General features: G+C 40.0%; 1 protein-coding gene across 7 annotated transcripts in view; it reads right to left on the reverse strand.

Moving 5' to 3' along the window:
- DCLK2 (doublecortin like kinase 2) overlaps positions 1-9,783 on the reverse strand; it is an 84,700-nt gene extending 74,917 nt beyond the window's left edge. For all 7 annotated transcript variants that reach the window (XR_007905040.1, XR_007905039.1, XR_007905042.1 and 4 more), the window contains exon 1: positions 9,251-9,783. Coding sequence is in view for 3 of the 7 variants with exons in the window: in XM_051790929.1 (XP_051646889.1) it covers positions 9,251-9,665 (415 nt within the window). In the remaining 4 variants the exon portion in view is untranslated. The remainder of the gene's footprint in view (positions 1-9,250) is intronic.
- Positions 9,784-22,026: the final 12,243 nt, after the last annotated feature.

The following is a 22,026-nucleotide window of genomic DNA, read 5'->3' on the forward strand; positions in this document are numbered from 1 at the left end:
CACACAGCTTTGTAAAGACTGTGGTGGTCTAGAAGCCTATGCTGCCCCTGAGCTGCATGCCAGGTTGTAACAAATCTCCAAGCAATTTCATTTTACCAGACCTGCTCTGAGCAAGACATTGGATGAGATGACTTCAGAAGGACCCTTCCAAACTAAGCTATCCTATCATGCTAAAGATATTCACAGTTCTCTTTTGACAGCTGTTTCACTCATCTATCCTGTTACTGCAAAATAGCATGAGATATTCAAGTTTTGTTACAGCAGCTCAGCTGCAACAGAAAGCAAAGGCTTCTCCCTCTGCATCCTCTAGATTCAAAAGGCTACACTTGTTTTCGGAACAGTTTCTAATAAGCCATGAAGTTGTCTTTCTCTAAACACAATGCTACCAAATAAGAAGCACCTCAAAGAAGCTGGTAGTTCTAATTCATGCCAACAGACTTTCTAATTATACCTGCTGGTCACTGTGTTATTCTCCCCTCTACAACTACTTTACTGTACGACATAGAACCTCGGCAGGGTTTAACCCCAGATGGTGACTAAGCATCACAGCTGCTTGCTCGCTCCTCTCAGTGGGACAAAAAAGAGAAAATCAGAAGGGTAAAACAAAACTCAGAGGTTGAAATAGAGACAGTTTAATAGGTAAAGCAAAAGCCATGCCTGCAAGCCAAGTAAAACAAGGAGTTCATTCACCACCTCCCATAGGCAGGCAAGTGTGCAGCCATCTCCAGGAAAGCTGGGCTCCATCATGCATAACAGTGACTTGGGAAGACAAACACTGTAACTCTGAATATTACCCCTCTTCTTTCTTCTTCCCCCAGATTTATATGCTGAGCATGAAGTCACATGGTCTGGAATATCCCTTGGGTCAGTTGTCCCAGTTGTGTCCCCTCCCAAATTCATTTCCCCTGAGCCTACCCACTGGTGGGATGGTGTGAGAAGCAGAAAAGGCCTTGGCTCTGTGTAAGCACTGCTCAGCAATAACAAAAACATCCCTGTGTTATCAACACTGTTTCCAGTACAAATCCAAAACATAGCCCCTACTAGCTACTACAGAAAAAAATTAACTCTATCCCAGTCAAAACCAGCATAAAGTCTTAGGACATTTTTTTCCCATGATTACATGCTAAACTTTTTATGTATGCACCTAGCGAGTGATTTGATTTTGTGTTTGTGTGTTTGTTAAGAATGCCAATTATTATTTAAATGAACAGAAGGTAATTTAATCATTACTCTGGGTGCATAATATCAGACATTCAATCATGTAAAGTCCCTGAGCACTCGCTTTGAAGTTTATTGATCTGCATAAGACTTTGGTAATATTCAATCATACTCTGGTAATAATTTATACATAAATAAACTTGACAGCATCCTATACCTGCGAATACATCTCTAAACATGTTGAGTGCCCATAACATCCTAAAGACTTTACATTAGTTTCAGCACATGAAGTCATCTTTTACTTCAGAGTAACCTCTTCAGTACAGTCTGTCCAGTTGTGTGCAAGAGCTTTAAATAAACTCTACAAAGTACCTCAAAACTGACCATCATTGAGCATGTTCAGAATTATCCTTTCCAACTCACAAACAATGCAATTCCAAGGCCATTGGAAAAAACCAAAACCAAACCATAAAAAACCCCCACAAATGCACACAAGGTAATTCAAAGTTAAACTTCAGGGCTGAAGTTTAAATTAACAAAGTAAAAAAAAAAAATCAGAATTAAAGCTATTCAGGAACAGGCTCACAAACTTGAAATAAATTAATTGCTTTAAATAAAGAAGTATGGGTAGAGAACCAAAGGTCCCTTTGCTAGAGGATTTACCACAGAGGAGTTTCAACATGCTATGCTGGCTTTGTTTTTTATGGACTCATAATCATAAAAGGAGCATCTTTTTACTATCATGGAATGTGATCTATTATCTGTCACAGCTGTACTACAACACTCTGTTACAAAATTTTTGGTCAATATTAATCCAAAAGGATCTTTAAAATAGTGTAAAACTCTCTGACTTCTACTAGTTCACTTGTTTGATGTATGAATAAAATAACTTCTTGATTATCTCAATATGTTGCAAAGTAGAAAAAAATCTGCATTTTTTTCTTGCTATTTCTTTTCCTTTAAGCAGAGGCCATGATTTCCTTTTTTCTTGTAAACAAAACCTAGGAAGTCCTTTCAACTTAAAACAATGTAATACCCTAAAAGAATGAATATCAAATTATTTGTTTCAATTGCCTTTAGCCAACCCTTAAGTTGAAGCACAAACTATTTTAGCTTAAAAAAAGAGAAAAATCTGGCAAAATGGATTGTTAGATTTCCTACAATTGGCAGACATGGGAATGCCTAATTACTTGAGATCTGTAAGATATTACAGATTGTTTAGTAAGTGTTTTAAATTCCACGCCTGCTTTCATACACCAGTCATATAAATAAACTTAGTGACACAGGTTTTACGTGGAAAACAGATTTTACTACTACATGTGCAAGGCAGGCACATATGGTAGGACTAGAGCAAGGACTATAAGTGAGAAAACACATTCACTGCTTGGTTCATGACTTAAAAGACAAAGGATGAAGTTTTTACTACTTAAACTTCTAATGATTTCACCACAGCCAGGACTTCACCCACAGTTTCTACATTCTACTGAAAGCCTTGCAAAATACCAAAAGAAGAAAGAAATGGAATATGATTAGGAAGCCAACTGCTTCTCTCTGGATAAAAACTGGTTTTCTAGGAATGAGTTAAACACTGATTTGTTTGGTTTAACAGGGGCCTACAACTGATTATTCAACAGAAGAAAAAAAATTGCAGGGATAACTTAAATCACACGTATAAAGTTAATGACAGGAAACTGTCTTACAGAATGGTGTATTTAAAATGCCTGGGAAAACACCATCCCTCAGTAAGCAGGCATTAATTTTTGAACCTTGTCCTATTGTTTAAATTATTTTAGTCATCCTCCAAAGTAGGAAATGCATTTATGTATGTTTGTTTGGAAGAAACAGTAAGTCATTTGTAAGAGTATTATCTCTCTTTTACATTATATTTTGTAGGTAAAAACCTGAAAATGCAATATTATAAACAATATTTCCTCACAGCTTTAATGTATGACCTGATTTTAAATCTGGTTGGCATTAATTCATATATAAATACACACTTCTGATAATCTGCACAATCTTCCAGGAAACCAGTATTTGTAAAATATAACATGTGGTACTTCTTTTGGGGGGGGTGTTTGAATCAAGCAAATTGATATCAAATATTGTTAACAAAGTAACAGACACCTTAAAAATCACATAAATAAGTTTGACTGTTTCACTGACCACCCTCAATGACATTTTTCATGTGTTTAACCTAAATACATATCATCCCAAATACGAAGAAAATCTTTTATGAGACTTCAGTGGCATTTTGATCAGGCTGTAGGTTTTCTTTTTTTTTCAGCTGTAAATCTACCAGTCCTAGAAAGTTGACACAACTCCAAAAAGAAGCATAAATAAATACTTCAAATATTTACATTGCTGACTTCAATATGGTCAATTTTATGGTTTGAAGGCCCACTTTCCACTTATAATTTTGAAATTTGCGTACTAGCTTTAACCAGCACAGAGTCACATCAGTTACACTACTGAAAATAAATACCATGTCTTTAGCTTACAACATTAGCATTGACATGAATCTGCTCCCTAAGTTTTAGGCCAGATCACAAACTTAGTTACTAATATTACATTGAGATTTACAGGTAAAGAAGCAAACTATAGGCTAATGAAGTAGAAAGATCTATTAGGCCATGCTTTCTTTTTATTTACATGCAGAAAAAAAAAATGCAAGAATTACAGACGTAGGTTACATGTGGGGCTCTTGAGCCCAGCCAAAGTATTCTACAGCAGAAAGCTTAACCAGGTTACAGAGCAGTTTTGGCAGAAGAAAATCTCCTTATAAATTCACATTATAATTTCAGGGTGTATGTGCCATCCATCCGATGCTTCGTGACAGTACCCGAGCAATTTAAAAGTGCAAATTCTTCCATGAAGAAATCCTCCTACCACCAAAAATTCCTCAAATAGGGCATATGCTCACTTAAATGGAGTAACATCTGCTGATATTCTGGGTCACAAAATAATCAACAAATGGAATAAGTCTACTTCTGATTCTCTAAGTCTTATTAACATTAGAAAATCAACTAGAAGACATGGAACATTGCCTATTAACAAGGAAACACTACCTGCCTCTAAATAATTAATCTGTGCTACATTAATAACCAGATACACTATCCATGAAGCAAGACCTGTGTGTGCTGTGTATATGGTTTAAGTACACTGTCCAGTTTCAGAGAGCCAACAATCTAAACATAACATGTGCCATTCCCTCACAACAGGAAAATACAGATGATAAACACAGAGAATGGATAAAAGAGAAAACAAGACTACCTTGGTCAGTCTGACTAACCATTAGCCTAAATACTATTTTGCTTACTTAAAAACTCATCCACCTTCTAACTTTAGGAGGCACAGCAGAGTACCCTTTTTGTGTTCTGTAACACAAAGCCAAGCAGAATTCCAGAACAGTATATTTATGGCACGTATAAAATGACTGATCTAAAAATAAAACAACCCCTTTTATGAAGGATTAGCTTATTTCTCTTTCCTTCCTTCATTTGAGCAACTTCCCTCCTCATCAGTTTCTTACAATACACTTTCACATCACCTCCAATAACCCTGTATAAATCACGATCTTTCCTCATCTACAGCATCTGAAGTTCCCCATGCACTTTTTAAAACCTGGGATGACAACCCAGGATTTTAGCAGATGACTAACTGCTACTACTTCTCTTTTGACTTTATTTAGACAAGAGGTTCAGATGACAGCTTCCCACAGGCTTTCACAGAATCACAGAACAGCTGAGGTTGAAAAGAACCTCTGGAGGTTCAACCCCCTGCTCAGGCAGGGTAAAAGCTTTCAAAAGACAGTCAATGCCACCTGGTATCAAACCCACCTAATAGCATGTGCGTCCTCCACAGTAAGTAAACAACTCTTTTCCAGGAAGTTACATTTCCCCCACCCCTGAAACTAGGAGATGCACAGTTGTGGAATTATTTTATTTTGCGGATGGGAAGTTAACCAACAATTTTGTCTGTATTTCACATCCACACCCTGTTGCTCCAGAACTGGGTAACTACAGTGATTTGAACATAGATTTGGAAGCATATGTTTTTAATCTTTTCTTAATCCTTCTTTTATCCTCCGTTTTTACCCTTCTTTGTTCCAACTGCTACATTTGCCTCTTTTTTCAAGTATTGCAGCTTCTGGCTTTAGCACAGGAAGGTAATAACACCTTCTGAAAGAAGCAAAAGTAAAAACTCCCTTCTTGGTGTTACCATCTGCTTGCCCTGACAAGAGAAAATATATTCTTGACCTAATATAACAGTGCACATTGGCTAGAATCACAGCTACTTATGCAGGATTAAAATCTAATATGCAGTAACAACAACAATGATCTAAGGCAGTAAAAACTTGGATTGTTCAATATCTCATTCCAAAAACATTCTCTTACTCTGTATTAGTGAGGCAGAGCTCATTTCTATAAATCAGATATTGCCCTGTACTACATTTCCCAGCCATGCATAAGGACTGCCCTGCTCAGATCCTTCCCACCTCCTGCCCAAAGATTTCCCTACAGACAGACCCCTGTTGATTGTGTGCACAACTGTGCAGGCAACACTACTGACATTTTATAAAGGACTGTATTAATTAAGCATTGTCATAGAAAGAACAAAGACTCTTAGCAATGTTTCCTACCCAAGGTAATGTGAAAGATTCCCTATCACATGCAAAATCAACATAACTTTTCTTGCCAGGAATAGAATCTACACTTGGTTTCCTCTACCAAAATCCAACAATAATGCCCAACTTTGTAGCAGACCTTTACAACCAAGATTCCCCATCTTCCACTAACAAGACAACGAAAACAAAGAATAGTGAGACAGAACATGACTGACATCCACGTAAAACACATTGCCAAGGCCTAAAAACCTACACCGTTCTATTACATTGTATCATGCTTTAGGAAGCTTACATTTGAAAGGAAAACAGAAAGATATAGACAAATAATTAACTTTGACAGAAAATAATAATCCATCTACTATTCCATTTTTGCTACTGAAGGGCAAATCTAAAATTACACATGCAATCTCCTGTTCTAAAATAAACAGTAATATAACATCTGAGAGTAAAGCTGAAAGAAAGAAAACCATAAGAAAGTCCTAATAGTCCCAACCCCCATTCTCTCTTTGGATCTGCGTGCTCGAGCAGATAATGAAATTCTTCCCTCCTCCCTTTCCAAGATCAGTGAAAACTGTCAAACTCACAGGTCATAATATTTCTTAATCTACAGGGGCTGGGAATATAAATTATATTTGCCTAAGGCTGGTCCAGCAGAGCACACTTTTTTGATTGTCACAGCCAGTTAAGAAAAGCAATATACTTAAAATGGAGCTTCTATTTTTGACTAATAAACATGATCTGGTCCAATTTTTAACTGAATAATCCCATAACAGTAATATTTCATATCCTCAGTATGTCTATGCATTAGCTATTTTTCTCTTAAATTGATAACCAGCAAAACAGATTGCCAAATCCAGCCAATCTCCAAAAAACATTCAACAGTGACTCAATTCAGCTAGTTTGGATTATTATGATACAGAATTTGATCTTGCCAGCTTTTATATCCCTGACAGATACTAACCTGATAAATGGCAAATAAGCCTTAAAGAGCTTGCCTTCACTGGGGCATGCCAATATCCAAGAGCTACACCCACATGTTCAAGCTGAGGGAGGTTTAATGCAGATCTTGTTGGTTTGGCAAGGATTGCTGAGTGCTCACCCTCTGCTCACTTCCTAGATCTGCCACTACTGAACTTGAACTGCTGAGACTCCATGTCCCAGTTCAACAACACTGATAATGTGCCAACTGACCAGTCAGCAAGGTATTGCATCACACAGCTGTGTTCCCTCTGGTGTTCAGCCTGTAGCTGGCACACAGTACAGCACTTTAATTTTATTTTCCTTTCTGGAAAAACTAAAAAGCAATACAGCAAAACACCATTCAAAACTACTTCTGGTGCTACTGCAGTTCAAGCTTTAGGATAACACTTATGTTTAAGTATTTATTCTAGAGCAGAAATTCAAGCCTGCTGTGCTGTAACTATAAGAAATAAAGAAAATAAAAATAAACCAAATCTCTTCCAGAATCTCAAGAACAAAACAGTTGGCAAAGAGCTCAGATAATTTCAAGGAACGATGGAATCACTATTTGTTTGCTTTCCTTTCAGTATATACTTTCCTTTCTCTGTGTGGTCATTAGACTTACACAGGTGAAATTTTTAGCAAGCTAGTGGGAGAACATACTAATCCAATTATGATGCTATAGGATTTTCTTAAGATTCCTGAAAGTTCTACTGGTCATGGATAGATGGCTAAATAATTGGGACTCTTTTTTTCCCACTTTTATTTCATTGAGAAAGCATGGAAGTGGCATTTTGATTGTGACATTTATTTTGCTTTATTCTTCCAGTGAAGAGACATGACAAAGGTTATGCTTTCAATAAACATTTGAAGAGAAAACAAGTAAGTTTTGCTTTCAGTATTGTGAGAGTATACATTGTATTTATACTGTTGACCAGCAAGCGATTTTGTCATAAAAAGCTTGGTATCATTTCCACTGCAACATTTCAAAAGTCACCCCAAGTTGTCACTAGTTTATCTGATTTCAATTTCATTTCCTTTCATTACCATCACCACTTCAGCACCTTGTATTTTTTGTTAGGTATGTCTAAATTAACCACCAAATCATGAAAAAAAAAAATTATTTAATTTCTTTTATCATCACAGGGTCAGCATTTCACTCTGCAATCACTTCACATTTCCTCCGTTTTCACTGTGGAACAGCCTAATGGTAGACCAGATAATGGGGAAAGCCCTCAGGCACTGTTACTATTATGAAATGCACTTTCATGTGTATCCTTTTTGAGGGAGACCCAGTTGATGCAGCAAATGCTGTAAGCTCTCCCTTTCTTTTCCATGTTGTGAAGTGGCTGGTCCCTAACTCCCAGTGCCTTTGCTGGTGGATCATAAAAAGGTCTTCAGGTTCCCTTTCCCATCAAATTCTCCAGGTGTGATTCAGCATTGCTTTGAAAAGGGAAGTTTCCAAATCAAAGCTTAAAGGACACACAGCTGAAAGCCCAATAAGCAGGATGCATTAGAAGGTCTACAAATCTTACTTCTTTATTAATGCAAATCAGCTACACCTGGCATAGAGAGTCAATGGGTCAAAGACTGTAGTGGCTGATGTATTAAATACCTGAGGACAACCATCAAGCGCAAACTGATTGTGAACCTCACAGTGTGCACAACATAACCAATGCATTTGAAAAGCATGTAATGCTGAGCTTAAACTGTATTTTAAGACAGCATGTGAAAACATTGGGGAATTCTGCTCCTCATTCCAAGAACTATCATTCCTTACAAACAAGGGGCTTACGCTTCATTCTGAAAGTAGTACTTCTGGCCCCATTTTGAGACAGTCAAGTGCTGCTCTGATCAGATTTACAAGGTCTACATAACCTTAGCAGCTAAGTCCCATTATCAAAAGCTACTTAGGAACAATTCTCAAATTCATCAGATTCTATAACATGCTTTTGGAAAGTCAGACAAGATAGGTAATTCCCCTCTTATTACCACGGACTCTGATCTCCTTTGAAAATAGGACTTTACACCTGTTAGTTTTAATATGTGGTACATTGTAAATACCTTTTTCACAGCACTGGGGCTTTCTCTCTGAAAGCTTACGCCACTGTGAGTCAACAATGACACTTAAGAGACTTAAATTACAGGACGGCCCTCTGTTACAAATGGAAGGTAGCCAAGAACTTTACTACAGTTCTTGCAGATGAAAAGGGCACCTGCTGCTTAATTACCACTGGAGTCAACCCCTGCACATGCAGACAGCACTCCTCGGGGTTACTGGAGAAGTGGATGGTCCACTCTGGGAAAACGAGGCCTACTGCCCCTCAAAGCAGTGGGCAACCCATGCCACTTGCCCACAAGGGCTCTGTGGCTGCCAATTTTCAGCAAGGCACCATCTCAGCTTTGATCCAGGCAGCGACAGGAAAGCTCACCCCAGGGAGCGCCTGCACCCCACCACCATGTCCGGACCACGGCCGCTTCTTGCCGGACTTTGCCATGCCCCCTCACCTTCCACCAGCTCGTCCAGGCTGGTGAGCTTCTTGCTGCCATCGATGGTGTAGATGGTGCGGACCCCTTGGGGCAGGTTCACGTTGTCCGACAGGGAGCGGGTGAGCTCCACCAGGAGGGCGTCGAAGGAGCGGAAGCGGTCGGGGGAGATGGCGTACACCAAGCCCTTGAAGTACCTGTCCCCGTTGCGGTAGAAGCGGGCTTTGCGCGCCTTCTTCTCCGAGCTGAGCGCCTGCAGGGTGCGGGTCCGGTAGAGGCTGCAGTGTGCGCTGTGCGCCGGGCTGGGCACCAGCCCATTGCCCCTCGGCCCCGCGCCGCCGCCGGACCCGGAGCCGCCGCGCCGCGGCCCGGAGCGCTGCTGCCGCTTGTCCCGCTCCTCGAAGTGCTCCAGCTCGATGCTCCGGCTGCTCGCCATGGGGAGGGAGCTGCCTGCCCGCCCCTCCCGGCTCTCCGCTACGGGCTGCTACGCCTGCCCCCCGCGCTCAAAAGGGCTCCGGCCGCCTAATTCAGCATCGCGCCCGGCCCCGCTCGCCGGGAGGGCTGCGGGTGAGCGCGGCGCCCGCAACCTGCCCCGCAACCGCAGCCGCCGCTACCCGCTGCTGCGCCCGCCGCCGCGCACAAAAGCATCCCTCATGCCCCGGCACGGCGCCTCCCGACTACAGGCGATGCCGGGAGGGGACCGAGAGGCTCGGGGGAACCTCGCGGCCGCGCCCCCGCGCCGTGCCCATGCAGGCTCGCACAATGCTCGGGTCCCCTCCGCAGCCTCTCCCCTGCTGGCTCCGCCGGGAAGCGGTGGCCGGGGCCGGAGCGCCTATGCCGCCAGCTCCGGCGCTGCTCCTGGCTCCAGTCCCGGCGCGGGGGCACCGGGACCGCCAGTCGGCGCGGGGAGCGGCGCAGCCCCGCCGGCTCCTCGGCGGGCAAGGGCGCTGCTGTCGCCCGCCTCGGAAGGGAAACAGCCGCAGCGGATCCTGCGGGAAGAGCGCGCTAACGGCCCGGCCGCTGGCGGTGGAACGGGAGCTGGCGCTGGAGCGGGCGGGGCTGCCGCCGGGCCCCCGAGCCGGGCGGGCGCGGGGGCGGTGCCATCTCGGCTCAGCGTCCGGCGCGGGGGCGGCGCCGTCCACGGCGGCCGCGGCGGGATCGGGCGCGGTGGGGAGTGGGAGAGGCTTGTGGGGGAGAAGCGGGAAGGAAAAGGGGGTTCTTCCAGGGAAGGAGAACGAATTTGGAGGAGCAGCTTTCCCGCAGGGGCAGCGCTGTCCTTCTCGCGGCGGTTCTGGCGGGAGCGGTCCATGGACATCCCCAGCGCACCAGCGGAGCTGCCAGCCGGCTCTCTCCCGGCTTCACTTGGGCTCAGTCACTAGGTTAAAATGCCCCTAGGGCTCTTTCTGTATGGCCTTCTGCCTAAAATATATCCCCCGGGACGAAAATTACGCATCCTTGTCATTTGTGGAACACAGAAACTGTTTCACAAGGGTGCGTAATGATAGGTCACGGGATAATGGCTTCAAACTGAAAGATACTGGGTGTAGATTAAGTATTAGGACGAAATTTTTTACTGTAAGGGTGGTGAGGCACTGTAACAGGTTGCCCAGAGAAGCTGTGGTTGCTCCATCCCTGGAAGTATTCAAGGCTAGGCTGGATGAGGCTTTGAGCCACCTGGTCCAGTGAAAGGTGCCCCTCTGCCCGTGACAGAGGAGTTGGAACTAGATCATCTTTAAGGTCTCTTCCAACCCGAACAATTCTGTGATTCTGTCATTCCGTGGTTTTCCTTTCGCATTTGTGCATGCCACTGATGCCTTCCGAGAAACCAAATAACCCCATTCGTACAGTCTAAACCTCCCAAATGTACTGCAGCCCATGGTTCGTGACTTCCTCAGGGATCTTGTCTGTGCTCCCTAGGTTGCTCAACTCAAATTAACTTTTGGTAGAAATTGCCAACAAATGCATTGAAATGGATGCAATCTCATTTTTTTTTTACTTATATTCAACTATTACAGAATATATTTTCTTGGCATAATGATTACGTAAAAGGCATTTACAACTACCTACAGGTTTTCATTTTTTTTAGGTCTCTTGCATTGGGAGGTTCCAGTTGTTATGCCATTACAGGTGGTCACAGTTTCTGCTCTTTTTTTGCCCAATATTCTTTACCACACTTCTGAGGGATTTATTATTTTTCACTTTTTATGTTTTGAAATACCAATAAAATCAAACACTGTCTCGCTATTATTACTGAGCTTCTTACAAAGTAGATCAAACAACGAGCTACAATATTCCTAAACACAACACCTGAAAAACATCGGTGAATTTCACTTTTTATTTAAGTGCCATCTTCTGCTATGCTTGGAAACATTCACAAGCAAAAAGAAGTGGTAAGCCATGGCACTGGATTATCTCCTCCAGTGGTAAAATCAAGAAAAGGAACAGAATGAGGGGGGGATTTTGTTACAGTCAGGGAACGAATACACCTACTAAGATTAGATATGCAGGTCTTGCCTAGGAATCAACTTTCTAGACTGGTTTTGATATGCAGGTTCTCATCCTGTTTACAGGCCAAGTTACACAGACCAAGTTCCAACTCACTTGTGTAACTTGGCTCCAAAGTGCATTGGTCTAAGCTGCGAGGCTGTATTTTTTTCCAAATGGTACCACACTACATGGGCCTTTGTAGAACAAGTCCCATTACTTAGTTCAAACCTCAGCTGAAGGTTATTTGGACTAACCTTTTTCAATTTGCTCAGAGGCAGACCACAAAAGCTCATGGAAATTTAATCCCCCCCTTGTACACACCTTCTGTCTGCTCCCAGCTCTTAACTATTGCCTACTGACCACAGTATAGTGCTCAACTATGTGTAGAGGACTCCTGCTGACTAAAATGTAATATATATATATGTGTGTGTGTGAATTTAATATACTAACTGTGTCTATAACTGCATTTAGGTTGGAGAATTCAGTGCCAGGGTAAGCATTTTGTTGGTTTCAAGTTGTTTTGCTGGGTGGTAGGATATGTCATGTGCAAGACTTGGTCTGACTTCTGAACTCTCTGGCTAGAGATGGGATAGAAGGAATGGAATTTTATACAGCCTCTGGTAAAGTAAAACTAAAAGGGAATTCTTCAGCTTTTACCAGGAAAATCCTCTCTCCCCATCAAAGGGAATTCCCACTACAGAGAGTTTTTCAAAGTCTGTACAGCCACTGTTTTTTATGGAGCATATAAATATGAAATTGTTTCTGTCCTGTAAAACTAAACTACTTCTATATTAAGAGGCTGTTTACAGAGAGGTTACAGTTAGATCTGCGTGTGTAACCACCGAGGAAATGCCTGGTGACCCCTCAAACATGGTCCTACAACTTGTGCTCTTTCTTTTTTGGTTCTCCTCAGATGTTGTGTGTATTTTTAATAAGCTCTGCAAGCCCCCATTAAGAATGGTTCATGGTGCTTCCATTTGAGTGTATGCTTTCCCTTTTCCTTGCAGCCTTATTTCCCCTAGGGAGTTGTCTGTAGTCGAACAGGGAGAATTTAAAAGACTTTCAAAGATGAGGAATAAAAACCCAAAACAATCCCATATGCAGCTGGATGACATTTGTTGTTACACACTAGAAATTTAGTGTGATTAATATGCAGTTCTGTATGGAACTGAGCTATGCATTCCCATTATCTTCTTCCAAAATAGAGTTGACAAATTAGTAGTTCACTTAGCAGCAAGCAATGTTACATGTATAAATGATACCTTGCTTATTAACATAAATCTCCAAACACCATAAAAATGTGATTATCATTCATTCTTTTGATATTCTATAAAAGTACATTTCCTATTTGAAAAGAATAGAGCTTCCAGTTTTCATGTCCATCTGATTAATCAGTTCTCCCGCCTGTCTTTGGGGTTTTTTTTGCTTTATTGTGGTAAGCAAAATGAATTCTTTCTTTAAATCTCTTCCTCCATCTATAAGGCCTCCTGTGTGGTTTGGTTGGTTGGTTGATTTTTTGCTTTGAAACAAGCAAGACCTGTAAGACATTTCTAAAAGGAAAGGAAGAAAACTTTGCCATCACATGCAGTGTCTTTTCTTCTTCTGTTACCTGAACTCCCTACCTTCCTGGTTGTAATCAGTGAAATTCAAGTCACTTAGCAAATTTAATAGGATTGATAGGTGAAATTCAGTTCAGAATCAGAATTTACACTGGATGGTTTTAGAAAAGCAATTATGTATCTGACCTTTGCATTTAGCCCATCGATTTCACCTTGAAAATGATAATGCCTAATGTTGCTGAAGAAATAAAAAAACCACCATAAGTATGGGGTCTGTTGAATCAAGATTTATTATATGAAAAACATTATTGATATAACAAAATATTTACTTGCCACACTAAAACCACCAAATTTGAGTATTTAAACAACTAAATGTTTATTTGTAATGATTTGTTTCCAACTCTGAATGTTCAAATGCTTTTAAAATATTTATACATTAAAATATCTCAGCATCCCTGTGAGATGCTGTGCCCTACTTTATAGATATATAAAATGGGAAACCAAAAGTTTAAGCAACTCGACCAAGTAGCAGAGAAATATTTCAGCATAGGTGGCATAAGAAGGATCTTCAGTCCTCGGTGAGGTGGCAGTATGCCCAGGTGGCCAGGAAGACCAAAGGCATCCTGGCTTATATAAGAAATAATAGGACCAAGACATTGATTGTTCCCCTGTACTTGGCACTGGTGAGCCCACACCTCAAATCCTGTGTTCAGTTTGGGCCCCTCACTACAAGAAAGACATTGAGATGCTTGAGCATGTCCGGAGAAGGGCAACAGAGCTGGGGAAGGGACTGGAGCACAAGTCTGATGAGGAGCAGCTGAGGGAGCTGGGGGTGTTTAGCCTGGAGAAAAGGAGACTCAGGAGGGACATTATTGCTCTCTACAACGACCTGAAAGGAGGTTGTAGCAAGATGGGGGTCAGTCCCTTCTTCCCATGTGATAGGACAAGAAGAAATGGCCTCAAGTTGCAGTTCCACCAGGAAAGGTTTAGATTGGATATTAAGAAAAAATTCTTCACCAAAAGGGTGGTCAAGCATTGGAACAGGCTGCCCAGGGAAATGGTGGAATCACCATTCCTGGAGGTATTTAAAAAATGTGTAGATGTGGCACTTGGGGACATGCTTTAGTCTTTCTGCACTCGAGTAAAAATCAGTTCCTAATTGATCACCCACTCATATTGGATCAGAAATGTCCTATCAAATAAATTGAGTGTGAATGTCTATGATATAAATGAATGCCCAACTCCCAATGCCTTTACTGTGGATTATATAAAGGTATTCATGTTCCTTTCTCATCAAATTCTCCAGGTGTTACAGAAAGTGAAACAGAAGTTTCCAAATAAAATCTTAAAAGCTACACAGCTGAAAGCCTAAAGAAGAAGAGGCATTAGAAGGCCTACTAATTGTATGTGTTTGCTAATGAATCTACATTGCAAGCTAGTTGTGAATTTTGCTTTTTTGCCAACAGTTCAAGATGGCTACGTTGACTTGTATGACCCATTTAGGCTTTACATATGGCAAATTCCAACTATCCAATACCACTGTAACTGAATAAAAATATATTAAACAAAAAATAATTTGAAGAGGAAAAAGACATGATTTACAGACAAAGAACTGCCTCTTTTACCCATCTATTTTTTTTGTAGATAATTTAAAAAAGAAGTCATTGGGGTTTTTAAAACATATCTATTACATTTTTGCTGGTACTCCATCATCATTTTTGTATAATCATTAATAATTTTAATTCCATCTGTTGCTCTTTCAATACAAGACATCACAATTCTATATTTCCAACAGAAATGGCTGTCTGGATAGTTGCTGTAAGTCTGGTTGAACAATCTGTGATCAAGGGTTAAATGGATCATTTAATCTGTTGTCTTACTTAAAAGTATGATTTGTCAAATGTAGGATCTTATAAAAACCCCTGAAGAATGATGTTATTTCCCATGTTAAATAACTTATGAAGAGAAAATTACAGTAAGTTTTTCAAAGATCACTACCAAGAGTTATTTGAATTACCAATAGTTATAATGAATTACCAATATAATTAAAAAAATGAAAGCTTAATGTGCTTTCTGAGACAGCTACTTCAGCAAAGATGTCTGAAGTTCACTGCTGCTCCATACCTGACAAAATATGGAAACTAGAGATAAAAACAACAATGAAACAGTACATATTTTGGAACAAATGAACTGCTCAAGTAATTTCTGAAAAAATAGAATTTTATAATATGATGGTTAAGGAACCAAAGCCAACTACATAGAATTCTCTCATCTACACTCCTATTCCTACATGTTTCTTCTCACCCCCCTGGGGCCGCTGCCCTTATCTGTGCTGGTACAAGTATCTGTACTCCTAGAACGCTTCCATCAACACTGCCTCCATACAATCCTAAACATCCACTGGTCAGATTGTGTGACCAATACATCTGTTCTAGAACAAGCAGCAGTCACAAGCATTGAGGACATGCTGATGAGAACACAGCTACAATGAGAGGAGCCCCGAAGAGAAGATACAAGGACTCCCTGAAACAACATCTCAGACTTGGCCATATTGATCACCATAACTGGTCTACTCTGGCCTCCAATCAGGAGGTCTGGAGACACACCATCTATAACGCTGCTGCTGATGCCTTTGAGAAAGCACACAGGATCACTCTCGAGGAGAAAAGATAACACAGAAAGAATTTTGCCTTGCAGAATTTACCACCTAAGGAGTCTTTCTGTTGTACCTTTTGCAACCGGACACGTCTGTCTTGTATTGGCCTTTTTAGCCTCCAACGCACTTGTAACAAACGTGGGTAGAGCCCTCCCCAAATCTTTGTTCGTGAAGCCCAGCCATGATGATGACAAGTATCTGTGCAAACTTGATCTGGGAAAAGTTCTTGGTTGAATAATAACCCTCACCTCCAAAAATGGGATAGGGCAGGAAGTTAGGATAGCATATTTAGCTTGCTTGGAGAACAAAGCATTGTACAGTGTAGCTTTATGCCGCGAGCATCAACTTTTTAGGCCTATGGAAAAGCATGCAAAACAGCCACTGCAGAGAATAAAATGAGTAATAATCCTCTCTCTTGCTTTCTTCCAGTGTCACAATTGAAATCACTGGCTTCAGGGACATTTTCATCCAAGGAATGATTTTTTGTAAAAAAAGGGAGAGTGTACAAATTACATCTTTTGATAATATTACCAAGATGAAAAAAAAGGTGAGGTACCATATTACATCAGAGTAGTTAGTACAGGTGTTACAAGAAGGATAAACTTTTGAACTCACAAATCACTTTCACGTCCAAAAAGGTAACAATATATTTAGTACCATTTAAAAACAATTTTGCTCTAAGAAAAATTACTTAAGTAATTCTGTTAATCAAAATTGAGATCAGAGTGGCATATTAGCAAGAGGAAAGTAGCAGATTTACTAGCCTTGTGATACAGAGAGTAAAATAGGTGATTGTTGCTTGTGGGAGGTAGAGGCATAACAAGAAACTGCCTAAAAGAAAAATATTCTGTGTAAAATACCTCCTGACTTTACATTGAATTTGTGAATTTTAATACCTAGAAGAAATAGGAATTTTATTTCTTAGGTTTACTTTCTGTAAGAATCTTGTAGCTCCCTTGAGGATTTTGAAAAGCATAATTAATGCAGCAGAGAATGATGATGCTTTACAGAAATACCTTGAAGATTGGACAAGTAGAATGATACGTAGAAGTAAAAGTGTAAAGTCATGTATTTAAGGATTAATTTCTACTGCAAGGTGGACTAGAAACTCATCACTTGAAAACAATAAAGGAGAAGAAAGGGGGGAATGAACTGTTGATCTGAAGTTTTGGCTAAGCTGGAAGAAAAACAAATGTAGCCTTAAACCTTCTGCTTTAACTGAAGACAGTAATTAATTAAAAAATGGTGCAGGGAGACTCCTCCTGAATAAGCAATTGCTGAATGTAACCTATATTCTTTTAAACCATAATAAATTTTAATTATTAAGTAGTAAGCAAGCCATTACTTCTGATCTGTGTTGATATGTCCAGGGTGAGCATGGTCATGTTTGTGGATGCATGTCTTGCTTTCAAAGCCTGTGTGTGGCCCTTACCCTTGTGGCTACTTGGCTGTGGAAGTCCTGGACCATGGTGATATTCCCAGTAATAGACTTCATGAAGTGTCTGAGCCTTATTTTGTGCTGTATTAATATAGTGATGAAGATGATCAAGAAGGCTTGCAGAAATTGCCAATGAGAATTTCATAGATATATATATATCTGTCACCTAGCCAGCTACTGAGGAAGATAGAGTTGTATCCCCTTAAGGTGTTTTCACTCTTTTTGTGCTAATATATACTCTGTGCCCATCACTAGAGACTTAGCACCCTAGTAACTTTTTTTAGAGAATTTTTGCATCTAAAGGTAAGTGTTGTTTTGGAGCTGAGAGATCCAACACAATCCTGGCCTTCTAGGTTTGTGTGACTGCTTGAGTAAAAATGGTGTGAATATCTGTGTGTGTGTTGTCAGATTTACTGGAGAAATGGTGTGCTGCTGTTTTGTACCTAATTAAAAGCAAAGGTTTTAGTTAACTTTAGCAAAGTTATTTTGTCTGTTCCTCAGCACAGTACAAGATAATGTTCAGTCAATAGGGTCAGCTCCTGTAGAGAAACGGGAAAGCAGTCACTTGGCTTTCATTTGATGAGAACATTGCTTTTATTTTTAAAAGGAAATCAGATAAAGTTTTGTGAAAATCTTTAATCTTCTCATGTTCTCTCTCTAGCAGTCATACTTTAGTTTGCATGTTTTGCTACTCCTTGTATCTTTGACAAGAAATCTATACATTTGACTGCTTGCTGCCAGCAAAACCATTTACATTAGCAGCAGAATGATGTCTCTCAACTACTACAGACACCATGGTCGAAGTCGTGTTGGAACTTTGCCAGACTGAACTTTTGGCCTTAATAAAATAATGAAATGCAGCTTTGGGGCTTAATTATTGGCAGTAACGTTGTGAATATCACATTTCTTTTCTACAGATGACTTCGATTGAGAATATTGCTACCTTATGATTTCTTATTTTACTGTTTCCTTTAGGGCCACTCATCCTGACAGGTCTGGAAAGAGGAAAAGAATCTGATTTGTCAATAAATAAAAAAACCATGAGAGGTAAGTGGAGGGAATCCGGTGAGTTTCTCAGGTCAGGGTAGCGTGTATGGACTAGAAAGTGAAAAATTTACTGCAAAACCAGTAATGTTTCTTCCAGAAGGGGTAGTGGTCTGTACTGCTTTGTAAAGAGCTGGAAATAAGATAGAATTAAAGTATTTGCATAGAGATTATCGAGTGCAGCCAAGTATTATTCTTGAGAAGGCAGAACCTTAAGCAAAATAATTTCAAGGTCAGTTGTGACTCAATTTGGAATAATTCTTAGTTATACATCTAGCTGAGAGGCAGAGGAGATGAAGGGGCACAGAAGCTAACTGCTGACAAAAGAGCCACTATGGCTATAGGCACAAAATAACCTTGGACTGTTCCAGAGTTTTCAATATATTTGCTGAGCCTGAGTTTGGAACAGAAGTAATAGTCTTGATACTTCTTTTTTTTTTCTTGTAGGAAAGTCAGATGCAAGGTTTTAATTAGAAATCAAGCCTTCTCAGAGAACTTCAGGAGTCTGAATCCCACTTTTATGATGAACTTCCTCAAATCTCAGAGATGGGAGATTTTAAATGCAATATAACCCTTTGGTTCTGTAGAAGTAAGGAGAAGCAAACCGTTCTCCAAGTACTCAGTTTTACCTCTTCCTTGTTTCTTACCATAAAGACAACGGATCTAGTGCCACATGTATGCTAAAAGGACTTATGGTCCTAAACCCACAGAGGTTACAGTCCCAAGTTGTGCCTGCAAATGGTAATTCACTGACTTAAAACCTGACCCATGTGTTTGCAGAACAGGAACCAAAATACTACTGACAAACACAAGAGTTGCAATGAAATGTCCTGGGAAGGGTTTTTTTTCCTTACCATTAAACGTTTCATAATTTTTTCCTTTATTTTTTACCAAAATGAGAGCATCTTTCAATCCTAAATTCTTCTCCTACCATACACAGAAAAAACTCCTAAATGACTGGAGTCAGTCATTCACTGCTACTCAGTTACTTACAGAGAGGTGTTCTACATCTTTGTCCCTCAGTGATCTAAAAGTCACTACACATAGGCTCTTGTGGACAAGTCAGTGGTGAATTTTAATGGCGAAAAAAATCTATGGAAAAATTCTTTCTAGGAACTTCTACTCTTTTCTGGTAGAGACCTCTTAGGAAATATAATAGTTCTTACAGGTCTTTATAAAAAGAGGAAGTTTTTATATAGATACATATACACACATACATATAGTTTCAGGGTGTGTTCTACTTTACAGAACAGAAAACTGTAACACCTGGAAACTAGTAGTTAGCCAGAGCAGATAACAGGGAATTAGGCTATTAATCTGCTTAACAAGGACATATGTCAAAGTAGTTTAAATTGTGCTAGGTTGCACTTCTATTTTTATATAAGAGGGATTCAAATTTAGCAAGACGTGCAGGGGGAAAAAGGCGTATAAGCATGCTAGTTCATTCAAAGTTCAAATCCAAGTGTAGTAACTGTCCTATTTCAGTTTTTCAGCCATTAATATACAGGCTTATGGTCCAATAAGAGCTGGGTTTACACCAGCTGGGTTGGTATGTACTTGATTGATGTGCAAAGCTCCATATTTCCACAGATATTCCATCTGTTCTCTTGTCTGATCCTTTACTGGCAAATTAGTCATAAGAGTCTGCTGTTATCATACTATGAAAATACCTCTAGTTTGATTTTTTTTTATTTAATTTTTTTAATTGGACACTTGTGTTTTCCCCTGGCACTTTTATTCTAAATGGCAAGAAAAGCACTTTGCTGTGAACTTGGTGGAACTTTTGCCACTCTGCTGCTCATTCAGTGTAGAGCATGAAAGTCTCAGAGACTTAGTAACCTCTGAAATTTTAGGTCAGTGTACTTTGACCTGGGGACATCTCTTGCAAGGAAATGCTGTGGATTAAACAAGGAGAATAGAGGGAGGGTTAATATTTAGTTTGTAAGGTATTTCTTATGTGAAAACTTTTGCAGCTAAAAGGTCTTACTTGTTCTCTTACTTGTTTGATACTGGATTTATTTTATCCTCCCTCCCCCTGGAAGACTTTTATATTTGTGGAAAAAAAGGTAGCACCAACTTTGCATTAGGTTGAAGATACCTGGGTAGGTAATGAAAGAGCAGCAGAGTGGTGATAGTTTCACAATAGCAGAAATACTCTCCATGTCTTGCTCCTCTGTCTAAACACATGATTTAATCTGGACAGTGAAAATATGTGCAGCTAAATGAATATATACCCTCTTGAGGGTATCCTGTGTATATTTAATCTTGATAGCAAGAGCAACAGCAGCAAGGTGAATGAAAACTGAGGGGGTGTGAGGAGTTTATACTATAGTTGACAGCACATGCTGGTTTGTATTCACAATTATTGTTCACTGCAATACTTCTATCAAAGTAGCACACACATTGTAACATGTGCACGGTCATGCCTTTATTTTACTGCGTAGGAATACACAGCATGGTATTTGATTGTGACAATTTGTCACCAGTTTGATTTAAGCTGTTTAGTGGGTCTTGGGTAAATATCCAGCTGGCTGTAGGGGATAACCCAACCAATTTAGCAGCCCTTTGCACCAGAGATGAACCTATAATATTTTTTTCTAGAAGATTTGTGGGCCAGTGCATTCACAGAAGAGTCAACTCCAAATGACCTTCTTCAATCTGGCTGTCAATTGGTAGCCTGTAAAACTAATTATTACAGCTTGTTAAATACTGCTCAGCCAGTTGCTGAATGATGAGGGTTTTGTCTGGATGTCAGTAAGTACTATCTTCTGAGAGTTGTGTTTGTAGTTAGGAAAAGACTGGTTGTGCTGATATTTGGTTTGGTCAGGTTATTCTGCCATCTTGTGGGTAATTCGAGGATATGGAGAATTTTTGTTGTTTTAGAAATAGGAGTTTTATACCTTTGTAGGTTAATATTTGCAGGAGGAAAATTTTGGTATTGTTATAAGCAATGAGAAAATGTGGAAATAATTTCCACATTTCCAAATGCATTTTATGTTTGTTTGGGTTTTTTTGCTAATTGTGTGTTTGTATCCTATTACATTGTCTATTTGTTTCTATCATTTCATTGCTTTTCTTAATTTAAGGAATGTATTTGCTACCTATGGTGTTTAACAGTAAAAAAGGGGAAACTTAAATCACATTTTCTGGAGTACAATTCTTTGTCTATTAGGAAACAAACCAACAACCACCTCAGTGAAACAGAACATACAAACAAAAGCCCCCTATTGTCTTAAAGATTCCTTTTAGAACAGATTGCTTGGCTGTTTTATCTTTGTGTCTCTATTACTGGGAAGTACTGTGTGACCTATTGCTGTCCTGCTGATCTTCAGTTCTGTTGTGGATTAGGATGTTTCACACCAAATTATTGGACATTTCTTAACTGAGAGCTAGGAACAGTTGCAAGAAGAGTTTATGCATAGCTATAGAATTTTCTAGCTCCCAAATTGCATCTAGCTGGCCATATGTCAGTCTAGGTGCTGTTATGTACTGAAAATAAATAGGATTTTTTTTTTTTTTGGGTTGTGTACATCTCTGATTGTCAAAAAAAAAGTATGGGGAAAGGCTATTTGATGATGGAGATATCACCATAGCACATTAATCTTGATTAATC

Source organism: Manacus candei, unplaced genomic scaffold (assembly GCF_025592945.1).
Source record: "Manacus candei isolate 608988 ecotype Guabito, Panama unplaced genomic scaffold, ASM2559294v1 h1tg000028l, whole genome shotgun sequence".
Classification (NCBI taxonomy): domain Eukaryota; kingdom Metazoa; phylum Chordata; class Aves; order Passeriformes; family Pipridae; genus Manacus; species Manacus candei.